The 23,222-nt window shown below is 29.0% G+C and overlaps 1 protein-coding gene across 1 annotated transcript in view; it reads right to left on the bottom strand.

Moving 5' to 3' along the window:
• LOC122271649 (low-density lipoprotein receptor-related protein 4) overlaps positions 1-23,222 on the bottom strand; it is a 397,919-nt gene that overhangs the window by 259,784 nt on the left and 114,913 nt on the right. Inside the window, exon 2 of the mRNA XM_043053650.2 lies at positions 18,458-18,607. Coding sequence (XP_042909584.1) covers positions 18,458-18,607 — 150 coding nt within the window. The remainder of the gene's footprint in view (positions 1-18,457; positions 18,608-23,222) is intronic.

Below are 23,222 nucleotides of genomic sequence, written 5' to 3' on the forward strand. Positions count from 1 at the left end.
GTTATATATATATCATACCCACTTAATCTTTAGCTTTCTTAGCAAACAAGCCCATTTTTAAGACAATTTTCAGTTGATATTAGATGAGAAGAACCAAAAAAGACACTGCATTTAATGTTGTTTACTTACAGCCGAAAATCTTCTCATTATTGATGCTATAAGTGAACTAGGAAAAAAAGCTACTAGTTCATGCATGGACCACGACGCCTGTCTGAAATCGAAACTATGCTGTGTTTCTATCATGATTGTTAAAAGGTAAAAGGAAAAAAAAGCACTTAGTTGTGACATTGATGTGAAGTTTTGATGGTAGATGAAAACAGTTCAAAACATTTATGTAAGAAATGACAAAAATATTTTAATATGAATATGCTACCGATGCTGTAATATAAAATGGCGTTCATACAAAGAATTATTCCAATGGCTTTTTGACATAAAATGGCACCCAGAAAAAAAAATAAGAGCTTACTAAAGCTCAATCATTTTTTTTCATTTAATACTGACGCTTACCAATCTCATATTTATTTATTTATTTTCCCTAAAACGTCTCCAATTTATTAGACTTCATTTCTAACATAACTTCTCTTTCTTTTTATAAGTAGGAAATAAAGCTTTCAGTTTACCTAATATCATTTTCTTGTCGATGTCTTCTAATGGTTCTTCCGAAAGAAACTCATCTCCCACGAAGAGTATCCGCACAGCTAAATCATTGAAGAAATAAACCATGGACGGGCAAAAAACTATCTCTTACCCTCTCAATCTATCGCCTTATTCGCTAACAAGCCCATTTCTCTTTACGTCAATTTTCATTTGATCTTGGGAAGAGAAGTGTCAAAGAGAGGAAGCAAACACTGCAACGAATCTTGTCATATTCTTCTTTTTCCCAATTATTTTACTCTGCGATGTTTTCAGGCATCATTAGTGGCGAAGCCGATCTTCGTCTTTTTTACTCTAATTAGCCCGAAAACAATACCAAGGAACAAAAAATTCTTTTAATTTTTTTATGCGCTTGGGTCAACTATGTGCCCGGGTGTCGATTTTTGCTGCTGTGGTTTTTCATGTCATTGTTCGTTTGGCGAGATTTTTTTTGGCGCTCCTATTGTTAATGATTGATGTTTTGTGGTTAAAAAATCGAATATAGAAAAAAAAATCTTCGGCGGTGTTGGGTGATTGAAATAATTTCCCTCCTTAAAGAAAAGAGCTTTTCTGCACCCTTTAGTGTTTTCTTTTGTTCGATGTGTTGTTACTAATTGTTCATGGCTTAAGGAATTAATGTTGTTTAAAAAAAGTAATAATCTGCTATAATCAATATTACTTTTTCTTGCAGAAGGGATATTTTTAATATGCGTCCAAAAGCCCTGTGCTACATTGTATAAAACTGTGAAAAAAAACTGTAAATGCTTCAAGTATTATTATTCATAAAATGTGATTTTTTTAGCGTTTAGCAGGAATATTTTTTATGGCATTTGTTTTGAACAAAGTAAAAAAAAAAACTGTTTCATTGAGTGAAAATAATGCATACGAATTTTCATATAATTACTTAGCTATGAATATTAACTCTTTATTACATTTTTATTTCTTTATCTCAAGTCATTGTTCATGAAATTATAATTTTTTTCATCAAATGCTAAGCAATCATTGTTCCCATTTGAAACTTTTGTTTCGAAATAATGCCAGCTTTCTTGAAAGTAATTGAGCATTCATATTTTGTGTCCACGTTTATAAGTGCTTGTTAAAAAGATAATATCTAATACCTGCGATAGTAATAATATTTATTTAAGTCTTAATAAATACGAAAGCTTGCATCAATATCAGATAGATTTACTTATTTCTGGTTCTAAAAACACCAACGTTGGCGCAGTTTAGATATCGCCAATAGTTTGCTTACATCGAACAAGAGTTGACGTAAGTTTATCTGCTTCTTCCACGCTTTTAAAATAATATATCTACCGAAATAAAAACTTGTCGTTAAAATATGCATGCATGATTTTATTTGTGTAATAAGGGTATTTATATTTTGAATATCTGTGAGCTGTACTAAATATTTTTATAATATTTAATGATTTTGTGCTTCGTCTTTGTTAAGTTTGAGTTCTTATTATTATTCTCTCTGTGCTGTGTATATATTTGATTAACAAATATAACTAAAGAAAAAAAGCAAAAATGTATGCTTTATTATAGTGTGTCGTTAAGGTAACTTATTCTTATGTGCATAATAAATTTTAGAGTTACTGAATAACAAATATGGCGGCTACTTTGCACCTAGTAGTGTAAAAGAAAATTCAGGGTGTTTCACTACGCAAAGAACTGTCTTTAGTTCTTGGTGCAGTGGAACCCCACTTTAGTGTAAAAGAGTTGACAGCCTTTTTCTGGTGGTCAGACGCACGAAAATGTTTGACAATGGAATTTATTTATGATTTCCATTAAACGTCTCGTCTACGAAAGATCGTAATTTGACTGCAATATGTTTAATGTTCATCGCAAGGAAAGCATTTTTTTTATAATTCTTAATATACACGTAATAATCATAATTTTACATAAATTTAAACTTTAAAAAAATATTTTAAGTTAGGAAAACAGATACAAAAGCATACTTTCTTTTTGTTAACGTAACTTCTTTTCTAAGAATTATGATTTTTAAACCCAAAAGTGTAGGGGTTATGGGTATCTGGAAAATATCCATAACACCCATATTTTTTCTTATAAGAGTAAGTTACAAGTAAAATTTCATGAAAGTTACAAGTAAAATCAAAATGTTGGTCGGATGGTCGAACAAAAGACGAACATAATTTTAACCATATATTCTAGAGTAAATTTTAAAAAAAAGCAGTGCGAAATAAGGCTGACAGGTACAAACCAGATATTTTTAGCGTAACATATAGCTAACAAATTTTAAGATGTTTTTATTTTTAATAGAACAGTTCCTTAGAAATCAAAAGTGGACCATAAGATGGTATTCTGAAACAGCACATTGAGCTATAAGTACTAAGAGATAGGTCATTTTAACTATTTTCTTACATCACAATATTACCCGCCTACTTCACCAGACTTGAATTTCAATGATATTTTAACTCTCATTCATCTTAGAAACAAGGCTTTGTTCAAAACTTTGGACTGCGTGAATAAATCTTTGCACAAATAATGGTAGATGTGAATCATATCAGAAAGTTTTGTGACAAGTTTAAATTTTTGCACAAAGGCTAAAGGTAATCAATAAATTGAATGTCAGAATTTAATTGTTATAGTGTAATAAGCATTAACACTTTCTATTACAAGTGTCCTCACTTATAAAGCTAATTTTATACTCAAACTATTAAAGTTCTTCATGAATATAAAATCTAAGCTTCGCACGATCTTTTCAAACATTTAAATAATAAACTGAAAAAACTATCTTAATTTAATCCTTTCTACTTTACTTACAACAAAAGCGAAACAAACTTTCTTCCACTATTCAAATTGAGTCGAGGGAAAAATACGAATTGAATAACTTAGTTGCCAACATAAAAGATAATAATGAAGTAAACTGCATAATCCTTATCTTTATCTTGCACTTATTTAAAACATAAATTTTAAAGTATTGCTTAAAGTTGTTTCTTCGCAGTATTTATTTCACGGGATGACCTCTTTGAATCATTCTCCAATAACTCATATTTTATCTTTAGCAAAAAAATAAGATAACTTGCAAAGATTTATTCCTTTTTTTCTACTGTTTCATTGATTTTTCTTTCTACTTTCCCATAAAACTTAATACATCTTAAATGCAAGCGTTGTAACTTTCTTCATGGCTTAAGTTTCTTACATAAAGATAGATTGGTCGAATGAAAAATATTTTTTTGGCAAAGGGCAGAAATATTAAATTAAAAAATATAGGCGTTGGTGTCTGGTTGTTTGTCACTACACCATAAATAATGTAAAAATATATATATTTAGGAAGACATTTAAAGTCAAGCTTACTTTTAGATAATATTAAGAAGTATAAACTTTCGAGTACTTTTATAAAGTTGTCTCAAAATTCATGGATGAATTGAATTTCGCTTTATTTGTAACATAAAATCGTCGATGAGTTTTTTAATTTGGACACAGTTCAATATGCGTGTTTAAAGAAAAGGAACATAGCTCTTATTGCGTGTTAAAGAAAATAGACAGCTAAAAACGCTTGTATAAGAAAATGAAAACAATTTAAAATGAGTATTTAAGAAAATGGACATGGCTCGAATTGCATGTTTTAGAAATTGGAAATAGCTAAAATCGCATGTTCATGAAAACGGACACAGATTGAAATGCGTGTTTAAGAAAATGGAAATAGATCGAAATGTGGGCTTACTAAAGTTCACATGGCTAATAGCGAATTTTTAAGAAAATAAACAGATAAAAATGCGTGTTTAAAGAAAATGGACATGGCTCAAAATGCGTGTTTATGAAAATGGTTCATTTTGTGCTGTGTCCATTTTCTTAAACATGCATTTTAAGCTATGTTCAGAGTAAAAAGCTCACCAACGAAATGTTACAAATGGCAAAAATGAGGCTGAAAGACAACTGATAGTTCAGGATTTATAAAATTATAATGATCCCGAAACAACGCGTTTTATTGCTAGTAATAGTTTGAGCCTTGTCGTGAAATTTCCCACTTGGGTGATAAGAATTGATCTCTCAAACCATATAACGTAATTAATATAAAATCAATTAGGACTCTATTCTTGGTTGTTTTTTAAAGTCTAAAAAGGCCAAAATCGTATACTCTATGAAAGATTGAATATGGGAGAGGGTTGAAAATAACACAAAACAAAATGCCCGACAAAGCCCTTTTATTTAATAAATCTTTTACATATTTTGCTTGAACGATGAAAAATTAGTTTTAATATTTACTGACAATATTATTGTTATTATAATGCTTTTTTCTGAAAAACTTAATTTTACTTTATATTGTAAATAAAAGTGTGTTTGAATTATAAACTGTACTTTTTTGTCTTCGATTATTGTACGAATTATGACTAAATGCGAAAATTTGGAAACAGCAATAGAATTAACAGAAAATTAAAATAAGGGTCGCTCAAGGAAAAAGTGGTTAGGCATGATAGCGTCAAAAATACTGCAACGACAGCAGCGCCACACTTAAGGATTATAACTTAAGTGCACCACAGATTGAGAATAACTGATTATCAAGTTTGCTAAAACCAATATGAAGTAATGGTAAGTTGTATGCATTCATACAGATAAGAATAGCACCCACTCGAGCGGTTTATAGTTGCAAAACGTTAGTGTAATACAGGTGTTAATCGTGGAATACTTAATATTTACGGCAGACACTATCTAGGTTGATAACAAAAAGCATAAACTAAACGCCATGATAATCCGAGAATTTACTGTTGCTGATGAAAGAATTAAAGATCATCGAAGAGTTATAACTCGTCATAGATGTGTAGCACTTTGTCTGACACGAGTAAAGGAATGATGCTAATACCCATTATTACAAAAAGCTATACTTTGTGTTTTTCTATTCCTTCTCAGTTTGACTTTACATTAGGTTTAAATGCTCGCATGTAAGCTTCTTGATCACTAATATGCAATTTCCTGCGAACTTCTCTTACTTTTTTCCTAACCATAATGATGACGCTATATCAAGGTTTGAAAATTTTCAGATAAAATTCTGTTTCCCTATCATTTGTAATATAAAATGTTGACTATTGAAAAAAAACGCGTATTGAGGTAACTCCAGAGAAAACCATGAAGTTCGCTATTGAATAAAAATATCAAACTTCCCTATTGCATAGTCCTGATTATTTCTGCCATAATTTGCTTTTATTACGATTTTTTGAAAGGAAAATTTCATCATTTGAAATATTATGGTTTTACTTAAATCACTTTTTACTATAATTTAAAATTTAAATTACTAACATAAGTGAATCCTCTTTCACGAAGCCTCGAATTTGCCTCTTTCTATTGATGAAGCTACTACCATTACTGTATTTCTGTAGCAATTCAATGTTTCTACTTTTCATACAGGTAACCCTTTTAGTTAAGAAAAATATTCATAATCAGAAATAAATCCATAAAATAATATAAAACTGTAAAATAATATATAATTTCAACTCTCAAATGTATTTTTGACAATAACGAAATGTCGAAAAATTGCCTGATATAGAATATTTTTGATCATGACTCTGCTACCATTGTTGTATCTATGTCACAATTAAATGTTTCTCCTTTTCATTAAGGTAACCCTTTTAGTTCAAAAAAAATTTATAATTAAAAATAAAACTATAAAATAATTCTAATTCAAACTACTAAAATGTATTTTACACATTGACGAAATGCTGTATAGAATGTTTTTAATGATGACACTGATACCATTGCTGTATTTCTGTTTCTATTAAATGTTTCTCCTTTTCAGTAAAGTAACCCTTTTAATTCAAAAAACATTCTTAATCGTAAATTAATGAAACTGCTAAATAATTCTAATTTCAACTATTAAACTGCACTTTTAACAATGGCCAAAAATTGCCAAAATGCCAAAAATTGAATGTTCTTAATGATGACGCTGCTTCCATTGCTGTATTTTTGTAGCTGTTAAATTTTTCTCCTTTTCATGAAGGTAACCCTTTTAATTCAAAAATCATTTTTAATCATAAATGTATAAAGATATAAAATAATTTTAATTCCAACTGCTAAAATGTGTTTTGAACAATGACAAAAAGACAAAAAAAATTCCTATTCTATATAATAAAAGTAAAAAGCAAAAAATTCAGAATTATTTACTTTCCTTTATCACGTAACGAAAGAGCATGTGATGCATTTTGTTTTCCACTGGGATTTATGTCGGACCATGACTTTGCCTTTTATTGAGATTGATTACACTTTGCTTTCAGCACATTTTAAAGAAGAAAAAGAAATGGAATAAATTAAATTTTAGGAACTGAAGATGAGCATTGTTCTTTTATTGCTCGCTTGCTTAGAAGGAAAAAAAGATAGCAGTTATTCAAAAAGAAATTCTTCTGCGAGTTTTCAACTCCATTTTGAAATGTTGCCATAGAAACGTAATACCGAACAGAAGCAGCAAGAATACTGGTATCAAAATCAAGATTTTTTTTCTTTCGAAATTGGATAAAGATGCGTTTTTCAAATTTACTTTAAAAATGCAAATTTTTTATTTTATTTTTTTATTCAAAATCGAAAACATATTCGAAGATTGCAAAACTGGCTTACATTTCTATTGCTTCGGGTATCTCAGAAATATGAAATGGCAACCTTATAAAATTTTCAAACCATAGCTTTTCGATAAGGGAAATCGGGCAAGTAAAGAACTACACTTAATAAACAATAAAATATTCATGTAGTATTAATTCTGAATTTTATTTTGAAATTACTCACTTTAATGCATACATCTCTTACTAAAAATCATTTTAAAAACTTATTTTTCTTAGATTTTCTCCAATAATGAACTATATCTGACATACACATAGTGGCTTATAGACAAAACTTTATGAGCACTTACATTTTTCCATTCGAGATTTTCTCTACAACCTTATTTATAAGCGAGATTTTATATGATATAATTTCTCATGCGAAATCTTATCTGGGAATTAATTTTTCTTCACTCTAGATATTGTCTAAAAGCAGATTTTTATTTTGCGAGAGTTGCTTTTAGGTTGATTCAATATCATCTAAGGTTTTAACCGTGATTTTTTAATGTGAAATTTTATTCTCGAGGCAATCTTATTTTCCTGCCAGATTTTTTTCTACGCAATTTTTTTATTCTATTAAAATCTGAATATGAAAAAATAAGCTTCTAATGCAAGGGATATTGTTTTATTTAATTAACTGAATTTTTTTAGCAAGAAAAAGTTTTTTTTTAAATAACAAAATAAGATTATTTGTATCTACAAAGCTAAAATAAATTTGCACCCCCCCCCCATGTTTTCGCAATAGTTCAGCTACCAAGCTAGTATTTTTTTTAAATGCGCATTTTTGAGAAATACCTGTCAGAGGATTCTTGTACTATTTCTATTATTTGATAAATATTAAACGTAATGTTTGAGCAATTTACAATTCAAATTTTGACTTATTGAATCGAATAAAATATATCTTAAAACTTTTGTACTGTGTTTTCTTTGTGCCTTGCTGACCTTATGCGCAAACATTTTTCTTCAAAATCTGGTAAAGATAATGTCCGAAATATTTTATTCACACAGTATATCCGATATTCTATTCACGATTCGGTATATAAAAATATCTTTTGTAGTATTCGAAGTCCAATCTACTTTTTTAAAAAAAATACTTTTCAATTTTTTTTTAAAATAACGTCAGTATAAATATATTTTAAATCAGAAGTATATTTCTACAAATTGAAAAAATATTGAAATATTGAACTCAATTTTATCTCCAAAAATAAGATTTCTTAATAAAAAATCTTAGTTTATTTGTATCTGCTGAGTTCACTACCTTTTCGCACTACGCGAGCTCATATTTCTTTTTTTAAAATACAGGTTTCCAAGAAATATCTGTCAATAGATTTTTTTATTAAAATCTTTTTTGATAAATGCTATGTGTATTGGGTGAGTTACTTGTAATTCAAAATTTATCTTATTGAAGCAAACAAAACACATTATTATATTTCTAAACGTATTTGTTTGCGGTGAGATTTGTTTAAGTCTTGTTGACCTTATACGTAAACACTTTTTTTCAAAATCTTGTAAATATAATGTCCGAAATAATTTATTCACACTGTATCTCTGATAAAATATTGTATTCATGATCCAGTATCTAAACATATCCCTTGCTGTATTCCAAGTCCAATCTACTTTAAAAAATAGAAATACTTTTCAAACTTTTTTAAAATAACGTCAGTATAAATCTATTTTAAATCAGAAAAGAATATTTCTACAAATTGAAAAAATATTGAAAATTTTTGCGATGATGCTCTTTAAGTAATTTATCCGTTTTTCAGCAGATAAAAATCCTCTTCCATTCCAAAATTTCAATATGAAATCTAAACAATATCTGAAGTGCGTACTTGCCTAGAACGAAAATAAGTTGAAAAATATTGGATCCCTATTTTCGTCCTTGTTTCTTTATTACGTCCTCTACTTTTTGCTGTCACAAAAAGCACGTACTTTGTTTCTGCCCCATTTTATGGGATTTCCTAAATCCTCTTAAGTTTAGAAGAGAAAAAAGACAACAAAAGAATTCTCACTTTGTTTGAAAAGACAATCTTTTTCTTGCTATCAAACAGAATTTGACACTCTACCCTCTAAAGATAGTTTCTCTCTAACTTCAATTCTTCCAAAAATGAAAATGAAGAAGGCTTTCAGGTCAATGAAAGATTCGATGATTTGAAAGGTTTGCTCGGAACATATTGTTTTGTTAGTTTTTTTAAGTTTTCGTTCAAGATATTGCGCTTTTGCATCCTGCCAGCAATTTTAGAAGTCTAGACGATATAAATTAAAAATTTATTTCAATATATTTTTCTCACTTCATCAAAATTTCCGTTTTATTTTATTTTTGCATGGCTAAAAAAATTGACATTTTATGAAACTCTTACTTCAACAAATCACCAATTCTCAAAGCGAAAGTATCTGAAATGTTGCTCTCAAATCTAACTAAATTTTATGTTCGCAAATCATATATAAAATTTATTTGGCGTATTTTGCAATTATTAATAAGTTATATCGAAAACTGCAATGTTCACCTGGAATACTTTGCTATTCTCTTTTACGTTACAAAGTCCTATACATCGAGTTAAAATTCAATACATCACGCTGAGCACTGTTCGCTGTAAGAGAATTCTTAACTTTTATCTAAAACATTACTATTTCTGTACAAAAATGCGAAAAACAAAATACTAAAATTTAAAATTAGAATAGAAATAGTAATATTTTTTAACAATGCACTGTACATTACCTTTCAAGCAACAATGTATTTGCCAAACTAGAATTTAACCAAGAAACCATTTGAAATTAAAATTCAACGTTAAGTAAAGTATTTAATTAAGTTATAAAGTAATTAAATTATCTATTAAGTTTAATCCTACATTTCATTCTTCCAAATGTAGTCCCTATTACGCGTTTAACGAGGCTTTTGTGATTCTTTGCAAGTTTTTTCGTTTTAACTTACATTTTTAAATCANATGTGCCCCCCTCTCCCCTATCTATTAAGTTTAATCCCAGATTTCATTCTTCCAAATGCAGTCCCTATTACGCGTTTAACGAGGCTTTTGTGATTCTTTGCAAGTTTTTTCGTTTTAACTTACATTTTTAAATCAATATTTTCCTTGTATATATATATATATTACATAAAATAATATTTAGGTTCTGAATGAGAATTCTTTTCTCTCGTGAACAAAGAAAAGCTGAAACAGAACTGACCTATAAATTGGGAAGAATTGAAAAGTTAAAAGCAAATAAATCATATCAACAAGCACAGAAATTTAAATTCGGTTTTAATTATAATTATGCAGATTCAATAATAATAAGTTTATTCATTGTTATTGTTATTCGTAGTAAAATGAGTAATATCGAGCTGTTTGGATTTTTAAAAACATCGGTAATATTTAGTTACTGCAAGTTTTTCGATTGCATATCACTTATTTCAATTTAAAATTTTTACTTCAATAACTTATTGTTGACTGAAAATTTAAATTTTTTACGCGGAAATCAGTTTGAAAGATTGTAGTAATTGATTTAAATTTTTAAGATTCCACTCTAGAACACATTTCAAATGGGTTTAACTAAATAGGGAGCAGAGTGAGCATGGTTTGCATAGCAATCTTCGGGTGTTGAGAAGCGTAACCATGAACACGTAATTATGAGCTACAAAAAAAACACGTGGTTCCAGACAACTTTGTAAGTATTAATTTGATGACGTAGTATTTTTTGAAAAATTTCGAAGCATAAGACTAATTTTTTGAATGTTGATCCCCTTCTTTACACATCGGTCTTTTAGCTTACTTGACTAGAAGATTAAAAAAATAATTATTACAGAACATGCACTAAAACTCAGCTTTGAGAAAAGCTGTCACTTAGCAAACATAAATAATGTTATGCTAAGCCTACAAAATAGGAATATTGTTCGATCAATCCGCTCGAATGAACTAATTGAAATTTTTGGGCTTGCGAGTTAAAATTACCATTCAAACCTTATGTCCACATTTCATTACAGTTTTGAAGTAATACGAGTGACGCAAAAAGAAAAACTCCTCCTTTTGTAATAGATAATTTTTAAGATACACACGTTGTTCTATATTGAGAAAAACTGAATGGAAAAACTTTCAGAAAATGGTCAAATTTATCATGTTTCTGATTGGATGGGAGCACCAAAAAGCTTGGTAAATTTTGCCAAAACGCATAGTAATAAATACTGTTTTGCAATATATAATAAAATTTGGTAAATTTAAAATTTCTAAGTTTCATCATGATGCCTAAGATCATTAGATAAAAATATTGATTTGGTTAAATTTACATTTTGGTTTTTTTTTAAATGCGTTGTAATAAAAACTATAATTTTGAAAAACTGAATTTTCAGTAAACCGTTACCATATGAACGGAAAACTACCAAGTGAATTTTTTTAAATGCTGTTCTCTTTTAACCAGAAGAATCATTGCCATACCGTTCGATATTTTTTATAGAATGGTTTTTTTGGTATATAATTACTGTTTAAAACAAAAAAAGTCAGAAAGCTGTAAATGTTAAGAATTGCGAATTATTTATTGTGACTATGTGCAGGCGTGTGTGTTCATTACAAAGTACGACAACGTAACTTATTATTTGAGTAAGAAAACCTGTTTTTATCTCTGACCAACTGTTAATAAGATCAAAAATGAGGGACTAAAATCATTAAAAATCTATTCATTTGGTCATGAAGCTTAAAGGGTTTTCCATAGACATGCGTATGCACTTTAATCGAGCCTCAGACACTTTTCTGATAGCTGCGAGGTTATGAGATGGCGCACTGCATGTTCATCCACACCTAAACCAAAAAACTGTTTTTAAATGATTTCATTTCTACCTAACCTTAGTTATACCAATCTTCTATATTTAGAATGGAGTCGTGGTGGCTCAGGGGATAGAGCGTTTGTCTTCCAATGAGGTGAATCAGATTCGAATCCTAGTGATAGCTGGTCTATACTAATTCCGCATGGTTCGTGGTATTTCTTTCCGTGTAACGCAAATGGGGGTTAGTGCCCTCAAAAAGTCCTTTATGAAGGCTTATTAGTTCCAACACTTGCTCCAGGAGTTCCCTTGTCTTCCGGATTGGATTCAAAATTACGAGGTTACTAAGTTGAACATTTGCAGTCGTAAACTCGGAAACGACGATTATAATATATTTAGCATCTTATAATATTTTATATCTGAATATAAATTATATTTAGAATAGAGAGCCGTGGTAACTCAGGGGATAGAGCACTCGTCTCCCGATGAGGTGACCCGGGTTGAAATCCCAGCGATGGTTTGTCGATACGAATTCCGCGCTTTGCTCGCACCGACCACAATGCTGACGTAAAATATCCTCTGTGGTAGACAGATCATTGGTTAGACTCTCTATGTCATCAGGCTGACCGTGTGATATTTCTTTGGTTTCCTCTCTATGTAACGCAAATGCGGGTTTGTCCCATCAAAAAGTCCCTCCTGTAGTCAAATTTCACCCAATATTTGATTCAGAAGTCTCCTTGTCTTCTCGATTGGGTTCAAAATTACAAGACTACGGAGTTGAACGTTAATAGTCATAAACTCAAAATTGGGTCGCTGTTTAAGGACGGTAATAAAACATATTTAGAATAGATGCATTTTCATTTTATTCCACTTAAATAATGATTTGCAATACAGTGACTTCCGATGTTCATAACTCCCTCACATCATTTTTGACAATGCTTCTAAAAAGATATATTCAGAGGGGCTATTAGGAACATCCTGCACATGAGTACATAAACTGTTTACATTGGTTTACTTCAAGGAGCTTTCCGATTGTAAAAAAATACATAATATGCAAATTTTAAATATTGGATTTATAAATGTTGAAATCAAATATAAATTTTTACTTACATTTACTTAACACATCTAAAATATTTTAATTACGAAATCTTTATCTATTTTTCGTTTCTTAATTAATTATTTTACGATAAACTTCACTTCATTCGAAAATCTGTTTGATCGGTTGCACTATCTAGTTATAAAATATGCCAGCGTTTTAAAAATTTATATAAATAGCAAAACATTGAAAGAAGTTCTCTATAAAACTTCAATTTTAAGTATAACTATCTCATTATCTTTTTCTAAAATATTATCATTTTTCAAATTTAAATTAATTATCAAATTTGTTGAATAGCATATACATTTATATTTCTCATTTCTCATTGCAACGAATATACTTCAAATGAAAATGAATGAGCATTTATGCATCAGTTTACGTTCTTAGAGAAATTAAGATTAAAATAATTGTAAATTAATACACTTGAGAATATACTCGTATTTCAATTAAACCTGGTCCATTAATTTTTTACAAATTAATTTAGATTGAGTTTGAATTATAAATTATAAAAACCTGTCTTAATTAGCATCATGAATACAGGTAGATATGATTTATATTAAACGCTGAGTTGAACAATCTCGTTAGTATAACAAAATTATATATCTCTTTTCATTTGAGCTAATTAAACTATAATGAAGGTAATATTTTTGGGTAAGAAATTAAAGAAAATTTAATTTTTCCTTTCAATTTTTCCATGCGCTGTGATAAAGACAGCTATAAATGTAATACTTTTACAGCTTTTAATACTTTTTATACAAATGAATCAAGCTCATGAATTTTTAATCAAAACTGTAAAAATCTTTCTAAGGAAACTAATAATTTCTTTTGAATGTGTTTTTTTTCACTGTTACTTTAGAAAACGAATGTAATACTTTTTCGGCTAATTAAACTATTTAAGATATTTTTAAAATTAAATTTTAATTTTATATTTTACTTTTATTACCAATTAAATTTAAACATTGATTCATTGGTTCTATATGATTTGATCTAACATAATTGGGAAATTTCTATATATAATTTTCAATAGTGAATTGGAAGATGCCATTGTAAATTTACCCAATGAACAACAAATCTTTCTGAACCTATACGAACAAAAACTTCGTTTTAAATAATTTTCCACTATACAAATGTAGCAGTGTTGAAAGTTTGTATAAATCGCTGGTACAAGAAAATTTATATATTATATAGTGCAGTAATGAGCAAAAACTGGAAGGAAAATAACTTCATTCGAGTCTGTTTACGTAAAGAGTAAAATATCTTTGACTACCAAAATGTGTCAACATGTTTATCATGTATATAGGGCGATTTCTTAACTAAGAAAAATTAATAGTAATGAATAGTTAATATGTAAGAATAGTAAGAGGTTACATTACTTTGCCTTAAAATCAGTATAATTGAAATGAGCCGCGAAGGCTCAGGGGATTGAGCGTTCACCTTCCAATACGGCGAACCGGGTTCGAATCCCAGTTGATACGAATTCCGCATCCGACTTACACCGACCACACTGCTGACGTGAAATATCCTCAATGGCAGACGGATCATGGGTTGAAGTCCTCTTGCCATCAAGCTAACCGTGTATTGTCGTGGTCTTCCTCTCCGTGTAATGCAAATGCAGGTTAGTTAAATCAAAAAGTCCTCATCGAAGGCAAATTTCTCCCAATGCTCGATCCAGGAGTTCCTTTGTCTTCTGGGTTGGGTTCAAAATTACATGGCTACAGAGTTGAACAGTAGTAGTTGTAAACCCATAAAATTGGGTCAGCTGTTCAACAACGGTTATAAAATAAAATATAATTGAAGGGATTTTACTTCTCCTTGAAACCAGTATAATTGAAGTGATTTCTGTCTTTTAGGATTGAAAAGCACATTTTTTTTTAAAGTTATAAAGATTAAGATTGTATCACATGTAGAGAATAAATATCCTCTCAATGCAAAAGCCAAACTCCTATTTTTGATTACGCTTTAGGAAAACTTCTCGTGTGTCGGGTGTATAAATCAAATGCTGACTAATATAAATATTTCTGAAATTGAAGAAAAAAAAGTTTGACAGTCTCCATCTTGTAAGAAAAGTAACACACGTGACAATGGCCAGTGGAACTACAGTTGATCAGATAGTTTTTCGTTTTAGGCTCTGAAATCGTATTATTTTGTCTGTTATGAAGTAATTAACGTATAAGTTATCTAATATTACTATTTCTACTATAAATACGTCCCCAAGTTCCAATCATGTCCTTGAAAAAAATATTCTTGAAAATAAAAAGTGTTACTTTAATTTAAGATTTTTGAATTGTTTGAATAGTTTCCGAGTAATAAAATTTTTTAAAAAAAATTGAAAAATTCTGTTTTTCATGAACTATTCGACCAATTTCGTTCGAATTTTGCATTTTGACATTTAAAAATGTATTGCTTTCAATGGTGCGCGAATTTGTATACTTCGCAACTTAATATTTTACCACCCTTATTAAATAAAACAATAAAAAATAAAATAAATTATTAAAATAATTTTCACATAAAAATATCTTTGAATAAGCGAATTTAAATGTTTCGATCACTTTTAAAACTTTCCAAAATATGGTTAAATATGCAAAACGTGAAATTAAATTTCACTTCTCTGGAACATTCCAAATGCATACAAAAAATATATAAAATTGCATTACTATACTTAAATAAGTATCTATGCCACGCTGTTAGAAAGCGCGAAACAAGAATTATTAAAATTCACTTGATTAAGTATCTTTTAAATCTAATTCCATAAACATCAAACTAAATTTAAAATCTAAATTAATTTCGTAAGAAGCATTCTTAAGATATCAATTTTATAAAAATTAATTATTTCTAGTTCGTAAAAGAATGTAGTAATTTTATTTCAAGTACTTTAATTGTTTTCATTTTTATTAAATTAATTTCGTTTGAAATGACCTTGTGAGCGATTCTAATAAAAATTAACACCTGCGTTTTTTATTTTTTTTCTACTGTAAAAACATTATTTTGTTTTGTAAAAAATACACGTGATGAAAGAATTAATTTTTGACTGCTGTATATCTATCCAACTTCATTTTAATATATCATTAGCTATTTATAAATTAGTAATCGTTCATGACTCAAAGCTATTTATTGTACCACTGTAAAATGAGTTAAATGTTACAATATTTCAATTATATAATTTTTTCTCGGTTTCATTGCAGTGTTTAAACTTTTATTAGCTTCAATTTTTTAATTATGAACAAGAAAATCCTAGTTAACAAGCCTTACAATCACGTTTCTCTTATTTATCACTGAAGCAGGAATTTTGCAAGTTTTGATTCTACATGTTATCCGAATAATCTCTAAAATTCAGTGCCTAATATACTACATTTTAAGAATATTTTTTACACTTGTTTGCGTGCACAAAGTAATTGTCTGCTTAGAAATAAATTCTTTTTTACCCTTATTGGAATATAATTTATAATAAGAAGTCATAAGACGGTAAGAAATTCGATTCTTATAAGTCATAAGAAGGTAAGAAATTCGATTCTTATAAGTCATAAGAAGCTAAGAAATTCGATTCTTATAAGTCATACGAAGGTAAGAAATTCGATTCAAACCATTTTTAAAGTAATATAGCACATAAATCTTGGGAATTTACAATAAGCAAAAATGCTAAAAATTACATTTTTCGTTTTTGATACAATAATTTTGAAAAAAACTAAAAAAAGGTTAATTAAGTTTAGCTAATTGAATTTTTTAAGAATTTTTTTTTTTTTTTGCATTTAGGCTTTTAATTTTTTCTATACATATTTTCTTGTATAAATCAAACTTTCGATCATTTATTTAAAGCTCGGGAAAATAATTCCATATTTTTAATATTCCTAAAGCTATAATTTTTTACCCACAACTATTGCAAATAGTATGCACATTATCATTAAAATCTCCTTCCCTTACTCGCTCAATAAATCGGTTCAAATATGTGTATTTAACATTATTCAGCCAACTCAATGCATGTACCTTCACGCAAAATGATTGAATGGATTAAGATCCGGAGAACTTGAGAGCCATTCAGTTTTTACGGAAAGTCAGCCTGTATGTCTCTAAACCAATGTTATAGAATTTTTGATGTATACGAGCGAGCACCTTCAAGCTAACAGCAATAATATCTAATCTAATAACTCAAAGAATTTTTTAAGAACTTTCTTCAAAACTTTCTTTTTGTAGTTTTAAGCATAAATTTTATCTCTCTTTTCACTGAAAACCAATCAAAGTTTTCACGTCAGCACTGTGGTCGGTGCAAGCCGGATGCGGAATTCGTATCGACAGGGATTCGAATCCGGTTCACCTCATTGGAAGGCGAAAGCTCTATTCCCTGAGCCATCGCGACTCAACTGTGAAGAATTATCTGGACAAATAACTTGAATATTTTTAAAGTTGCTATAAACTTTTTTAAAAATTGCCGATTTGGACTCTGGCTCCCCGTAAGAATAACGGTGTTATTTATTGTAATCTCACAAAAAAAGGGGTGAATAAAAAACCCCGTTATTCTTGCAAAAACCCCTATTAAAGAGGAAAATAACCAATAAAGCAGTGCTGAGCGACACTACGAAATCACGCACAAAACTAAGAAGCATATACCGACACAAAACAAGAATAATTTAACTTTTAATTTTATTTTTAACCCTTCTCGGTAGCCTTACGTTATTAAATTAAACATACCAAGTTTTTTTGTTTTAATTTCCTCCCATCAGATTAAAGATAAACTATATTCAGCATTACTTGGCAAGATCCTGCTTATGTTTAATTTTGCTTTTCAATTCATTTTTTCTTCATTTTAATTACTACTGATTTTAAATTATTTACATTTGTTAAAACGCATTTTTAAAAATATTAATCTAAACAAAATAAGCACTTGGATACAGATAACTTTAGGAATACTAATTTGGTGATGTAGTCCTCGCATGCAACCACGTTAACGTTGCTCAGTGAATTTATCTGACATAGAGGATAACAAATAATTAGATATTAAAGTATGTGCAATAATCTGTATTTTGATCAAAGAGAGCTATAAATATTTCATAAAAGGAATCATCTTTAGTTTCATTTAAAACAATAGCTAACGCTTAAACTCTTTTCGAATGGCTTGGAATAGAATGATCTAATGTAAACAGTAACCTTCCTGAGCTTTGAACTATCAGTATACCAAATTTCATAACTCTTTGTCGGATGGACATATATATATGGTGCGCGAATTTGTATNATATATATATATATATATATATATATATATATATATATATATATATATATATATATATATATATATATATATATATATATATATATATATATATATATATATATATATATATTACCTTATAAACTATTCGGTACAAACATTTCACTTTTATGCGTTATAATACGACTGTTCAAAAACACTGTAAGCTAATCACATGTTACATGATTTTGACTTACCACAGTCAATTTCGTCACTACCGTCCCCACAATCATCGTCAGAGTCACATCTCCATCTAACAGGAATGCACGTGCAATTGCCATATAAGGGTGTGGTACAAGCGAAGTGGTTCACGCTGCAACTACATGCCGTTCCCCTTGCTGCAACACCTGCATAAACAAATACAAAATTTGAGTGATTTATTTCTAAAAAAATGAAATTAAGCTAAATTGCTTAACCTAAATGTCAGAAAAATGTATTCGTTAAAACCATTTGAGCGAGATACATTTACAAAACTCATCCATTGTTTTATCAGACTCATTATTATAAAATGGTATTACTAATATTGTGTACAAGATTAATTAAATGACTGAATGAGCGTAAATTGAATGACCGAAACATTTTAAAACATCCCGAACAACACAATACATCCCGAACAACACAATATAATTTTAATCGTCGCAAGTAATTAATTTATTGCTTGTTACACTTGTTTTATAATAGTTCATAGCCCAGTAAATTTTTATTTTTTCCTTGGAAAAATTAACATCTAATTTTATTTCCATAGAAAAATTTTTTATTTTATCATGAATAATACCTGAACAAATAATACCGACTTACTCTCTTCTGTACGATTCCCCCCCTTTTTAGGGGGGGATTAAATTTCCTCAACACAGACTATTGATGCATATTTTTTCTTGTATTTTTACCCGCGAAAATGAATGAGACCTATCCCGATACAATCGAACTAATAGTTCAGAAGTTGTAAGGATTTTATGCACAAGAAGTATAAATTTGTACCTGCACTTATTTATGCACCTGACAGTGGTTTTAAAGCAAGTGAGGTATTCTTTTCTACCTTTTATGCCAAAGTATATAAATTATCAAAATTTTCTATATTTTTACTCTAAAACAAATAAACTATACATAAATCCATAAGAAAAAAAATAGTTCAAAGCTGGCAAAAGTTTTTAAATATAAAAACTACTTCATTACACACATACTTATGTATATACTTCACATTGATTTACAGGAATTATCTAAACATGTAAAGTATATTTTTCGACGCATTTTATAGTGATGAATTTGAATGAGACCAATCCCGAGAAACTGGCAAATGATTTAGAAATTATAAATGTTCTATAAACAAAAGCAAAATTTACGCAAGTTACATAGCTATACAGACAAGTAAAGTTGTTGTTCCCCATGTACTTTTCCCGAGTACTTCTCCCGTGTTTGGTCTTACTCAATTGAATAAGACCAAACACGAATGAAAACGCTTCATTTTTTCACAAATTGAACTGGAATTATTTAGTATAAAATTTACTATATTAGAATCGAATCTGAAAAAAACTCTTATTACTTCAAAGCTATTAAACCTATCAACCCTAAATTTTTATCTACTTTACTGTATCTTTTTATATTGATTATATCAGTAAGAAATATTTCATCGGTTAACTCTACATGTTCAGAGTTGTGGGCATGTTGTCTACATGACCACATACTTTACTATACATGTTTGGATAGCCTTTAGATAGCAAAGTATAAAATGCACAAAATTATGTCAAAAATATTTCTTTTTATACATAAAATACGTTGCAACTTTTGAACTTTATACTCCATAGACTTGTATACAGTTTCATTGCATTTGGTGTTAAAAGTTCTAGTGGAAATGTGTCTCAGTAGTTTATATAGCAATATAAGACGATAATTCAGTACAAGTATAATTTTTCATTTTTCGTATTTCAAACCCTTATAACTTCTAAACTATTAGTCCCATTGCCTCGGGATTGATCTCATTCCTTTCCGCCGCTTCCAAAATGCGTTGGAAACAATTCCTCACTTGCCTAGAAAAGAACATACACCCCCTCTAATTGCCCTCATTCCCCTAATAAGAATACAGGTGAGGATAGAAGAATATAGATGAGGATAGAAGAATTTTCAGGCATTATTTATAAAACTACAACAAAAAAATTATTGTCAAAAATAGCTTGGGTACTAATTTTTTCAAAGATATATCCTTTTTTTCGTTGTCATAATTACTAGACTATTAAGTTGAAGATCTCACATTAAAAAGTGATAATTTTATTTTGAAAAAAAATAATCCGATTAATTGTCTTATTTCAAAGTAGTTATAACTTTAAAAAAATATGCATATATAATGAACGTAGGTGAAAATCAAACATTTGTTCTTTCACACATTTAAGTACAATATTTTTCAATGAAAAACAAAATTTAGTAAAACATTCCATTTTAAATTTCTTAGAGTATAAACAATTTAGTGACCCATCATACTGCTCCAGGAAAAGTTATGAGACTTGCACTTAAAACAACTGGAAAACATACTTAAACTCTGCTTGATTTAATAAAGTAAAGCAAAAAGAGAAAATAAAAAAGTAAAAAACAACAAGGTCATGAGGGCCGTTTGGGGTAGTGTACCCTTTTCCTACCTTTTAAACCCGTATATCTAAACGTTCATCAAACATGCTACCAAATTTTGCCAATTCCTTTAAATCGGGGTGTTTTATTTAAATAAAACTTTAGTAAATTTCTCTTTAGCAAAACCAATAGTTTGATTGATATAAATAAAGGTATTATAAAAATAAACCTTTTAGTTCATAGTGCTTGAGTTGAATTATTATTTACATATACCCAATTATGAAGAACCCACAATTAATTACACACCCTCTAAAATTCTACGAGGAAGTGTCTTTAAAATAATGGTAAAACACTATTTTATTCGAACTTACTTCAGAAACACGTAAATCAACCATTTTAAAAAGTATTTTTTAAAACGAATCTTCTATTAGATTTGATAACCGAGAGTTTAACTTAATCTAAAGATGTATATAATTAGACTCTCCCTCGAACAAAACTGGTAAAAATATACTTTTATCTTGTAAACTTAACCAAATTGGGTGAAATTGGGTCAAGTACACAAAAACAAAATCAAAATTGTTTTTCATATAAATCCAATTATCTAATTTGATTGGTCATGAAATGAATATACCCGGAAAACATATTTTATATTTTTGTTTTACGAATCTTAGAACACTTTAATCAAAAATAAAATAAGCCTTATAAAATGAACCAAGAATGAAAAATAACTGAACTGTCACACTTTTTAAACAATGCGCGAAATCTTCATTTCGCCTCTGCCAAAAGCTAAAAGACTAAAACTGTAACTTTTAAATTGAACTTTCAAGTTAGTTTTTATGACCTTATACTAAGCCTAATCTGCAAACGAGAAATAATCACTCTTGTTCAAGAGCTAAATGGGTGAAAAAACACATTTGTCTTTTCTGTTGAGCCCTTGGGCAAACAAGAGCCCTGGTATACGAATGAGAGTAAAAACACAATGACGAAAAAAAAGGTTATTTGTTTTAATTACAACTTTCCCCTTATGTCGACGTAATTGTGGGACCTAAAAGATATGAGCATAATGGAGGAGAGGAAAGGCAAAAAGAATGCCCCTGAATTTCCTTCCGATGTTGCCACCCAGAGAAAGATAAGAACAAGTTAATTACTATCTATGAATAGTCACTGCATCAATTACAGCAAAGAGGAATGCGGAGCTCATTGCATAAAATAACAAAGATTTGAAAGGCGATAAGATTTTGGGTCTCATAAAAAACAGCCTGTCACTAAGCTGTTTAAAAGATTTTATTTGCACAGTGCACGCAATTAGCTGAGGTGTAATTCGGATTTGAGATAAGAGTAAATATAAGAGCTATTAGAAATTGCTAGGGAGATTTTTTTTTATTGACAACTTGGCATTTATCTCATCCCTTATACATTAGATTTTTTTTAATGAAGCATTGAAATATTAACGAGTTTATTTATAGTATAAAAAGTCAAATAATGCGTCGTAAAAAATTTATTTTTTACTGTAAGCATGTGTTCGTTTTTAATGTCTTCAAAGAAAAAATATCTGCTAATTAATTAATAGAAAATAGTCAAAGAAAACTTTATTTTTGTTCATAAGTTTTGCAATACAATTTCGTAATTAGCCAATTTTAAAGAAACCAGTTTTAAAGAAATTCTGTGCTTATCTAATTTAACTAAAGTCTGAAATATGAGTAAAAAGTCCACAAAGGTCATTGAAAAAGGCATGTACATTTTTTAATTTTTCACCACGTCACTTAACTAGCACTAAAAGAAGAAATGTTGAAAAGGCGAATTCTATGTATTAACTTAGCCATATCAATTTAGATTTACATATATTCTGCGCAGGAAAAATAACTGAATTATAAAAAATAAAAGCATATCAAGGTAGAATTCTAATTGAAATCAAATACGTAACGATGGCTTTTTTGGAGGAAAAAACACGCATTTCTAACCCGAACAGAGATTTAAAAATCCAAAAGCTTTAAGAAGCAGTTATAAAATGATGTTTAAACAATTCTGATCAATAAAAAATGCGGTCTCAAACTTACCTACTTTCTTGATAATTACAATTAAACATTTTAAATCAAGAAATCATTTGCAAATTTTGAAATTTTTGCAATTTACTGTATGTTGTCAAGTTGAAGGATAAACATTAATATGTGTTTCGATTTTTTTTAAATTACTGAGATGACTGCAAGTAAATAATTTACCCTTTTTTCTCATAACAGTTGGCGAATTCATTAACATCATATCAAAACTAAAAATTTGCCTCCTGGTCTAGTGCAGTCATCTCTTAATTACAATATCGCTTTAGTTAATTTTACATCAATAATTATATTAAATTTTAGCTAAGCAATTTAAAAATGGAAAAGTGTGAATAAAAATAAAGCTTATATA

Source organism: Parasteatoda tepidariorum, chromosome 8, assembly GCF_043381705.1.
Source record: "Parasteatoda tepidariorum isolate YZ-2023 chromosome 8, CAS_Ptep_4.0, whole genome shotgun sequence".
Lineage (NCBI taxonomy): Eukaryota > Metazoa > Arthropoda > Arachnida > Araneae > Theridiidae > Parasteatoda > Parasteatoda tepidariorum.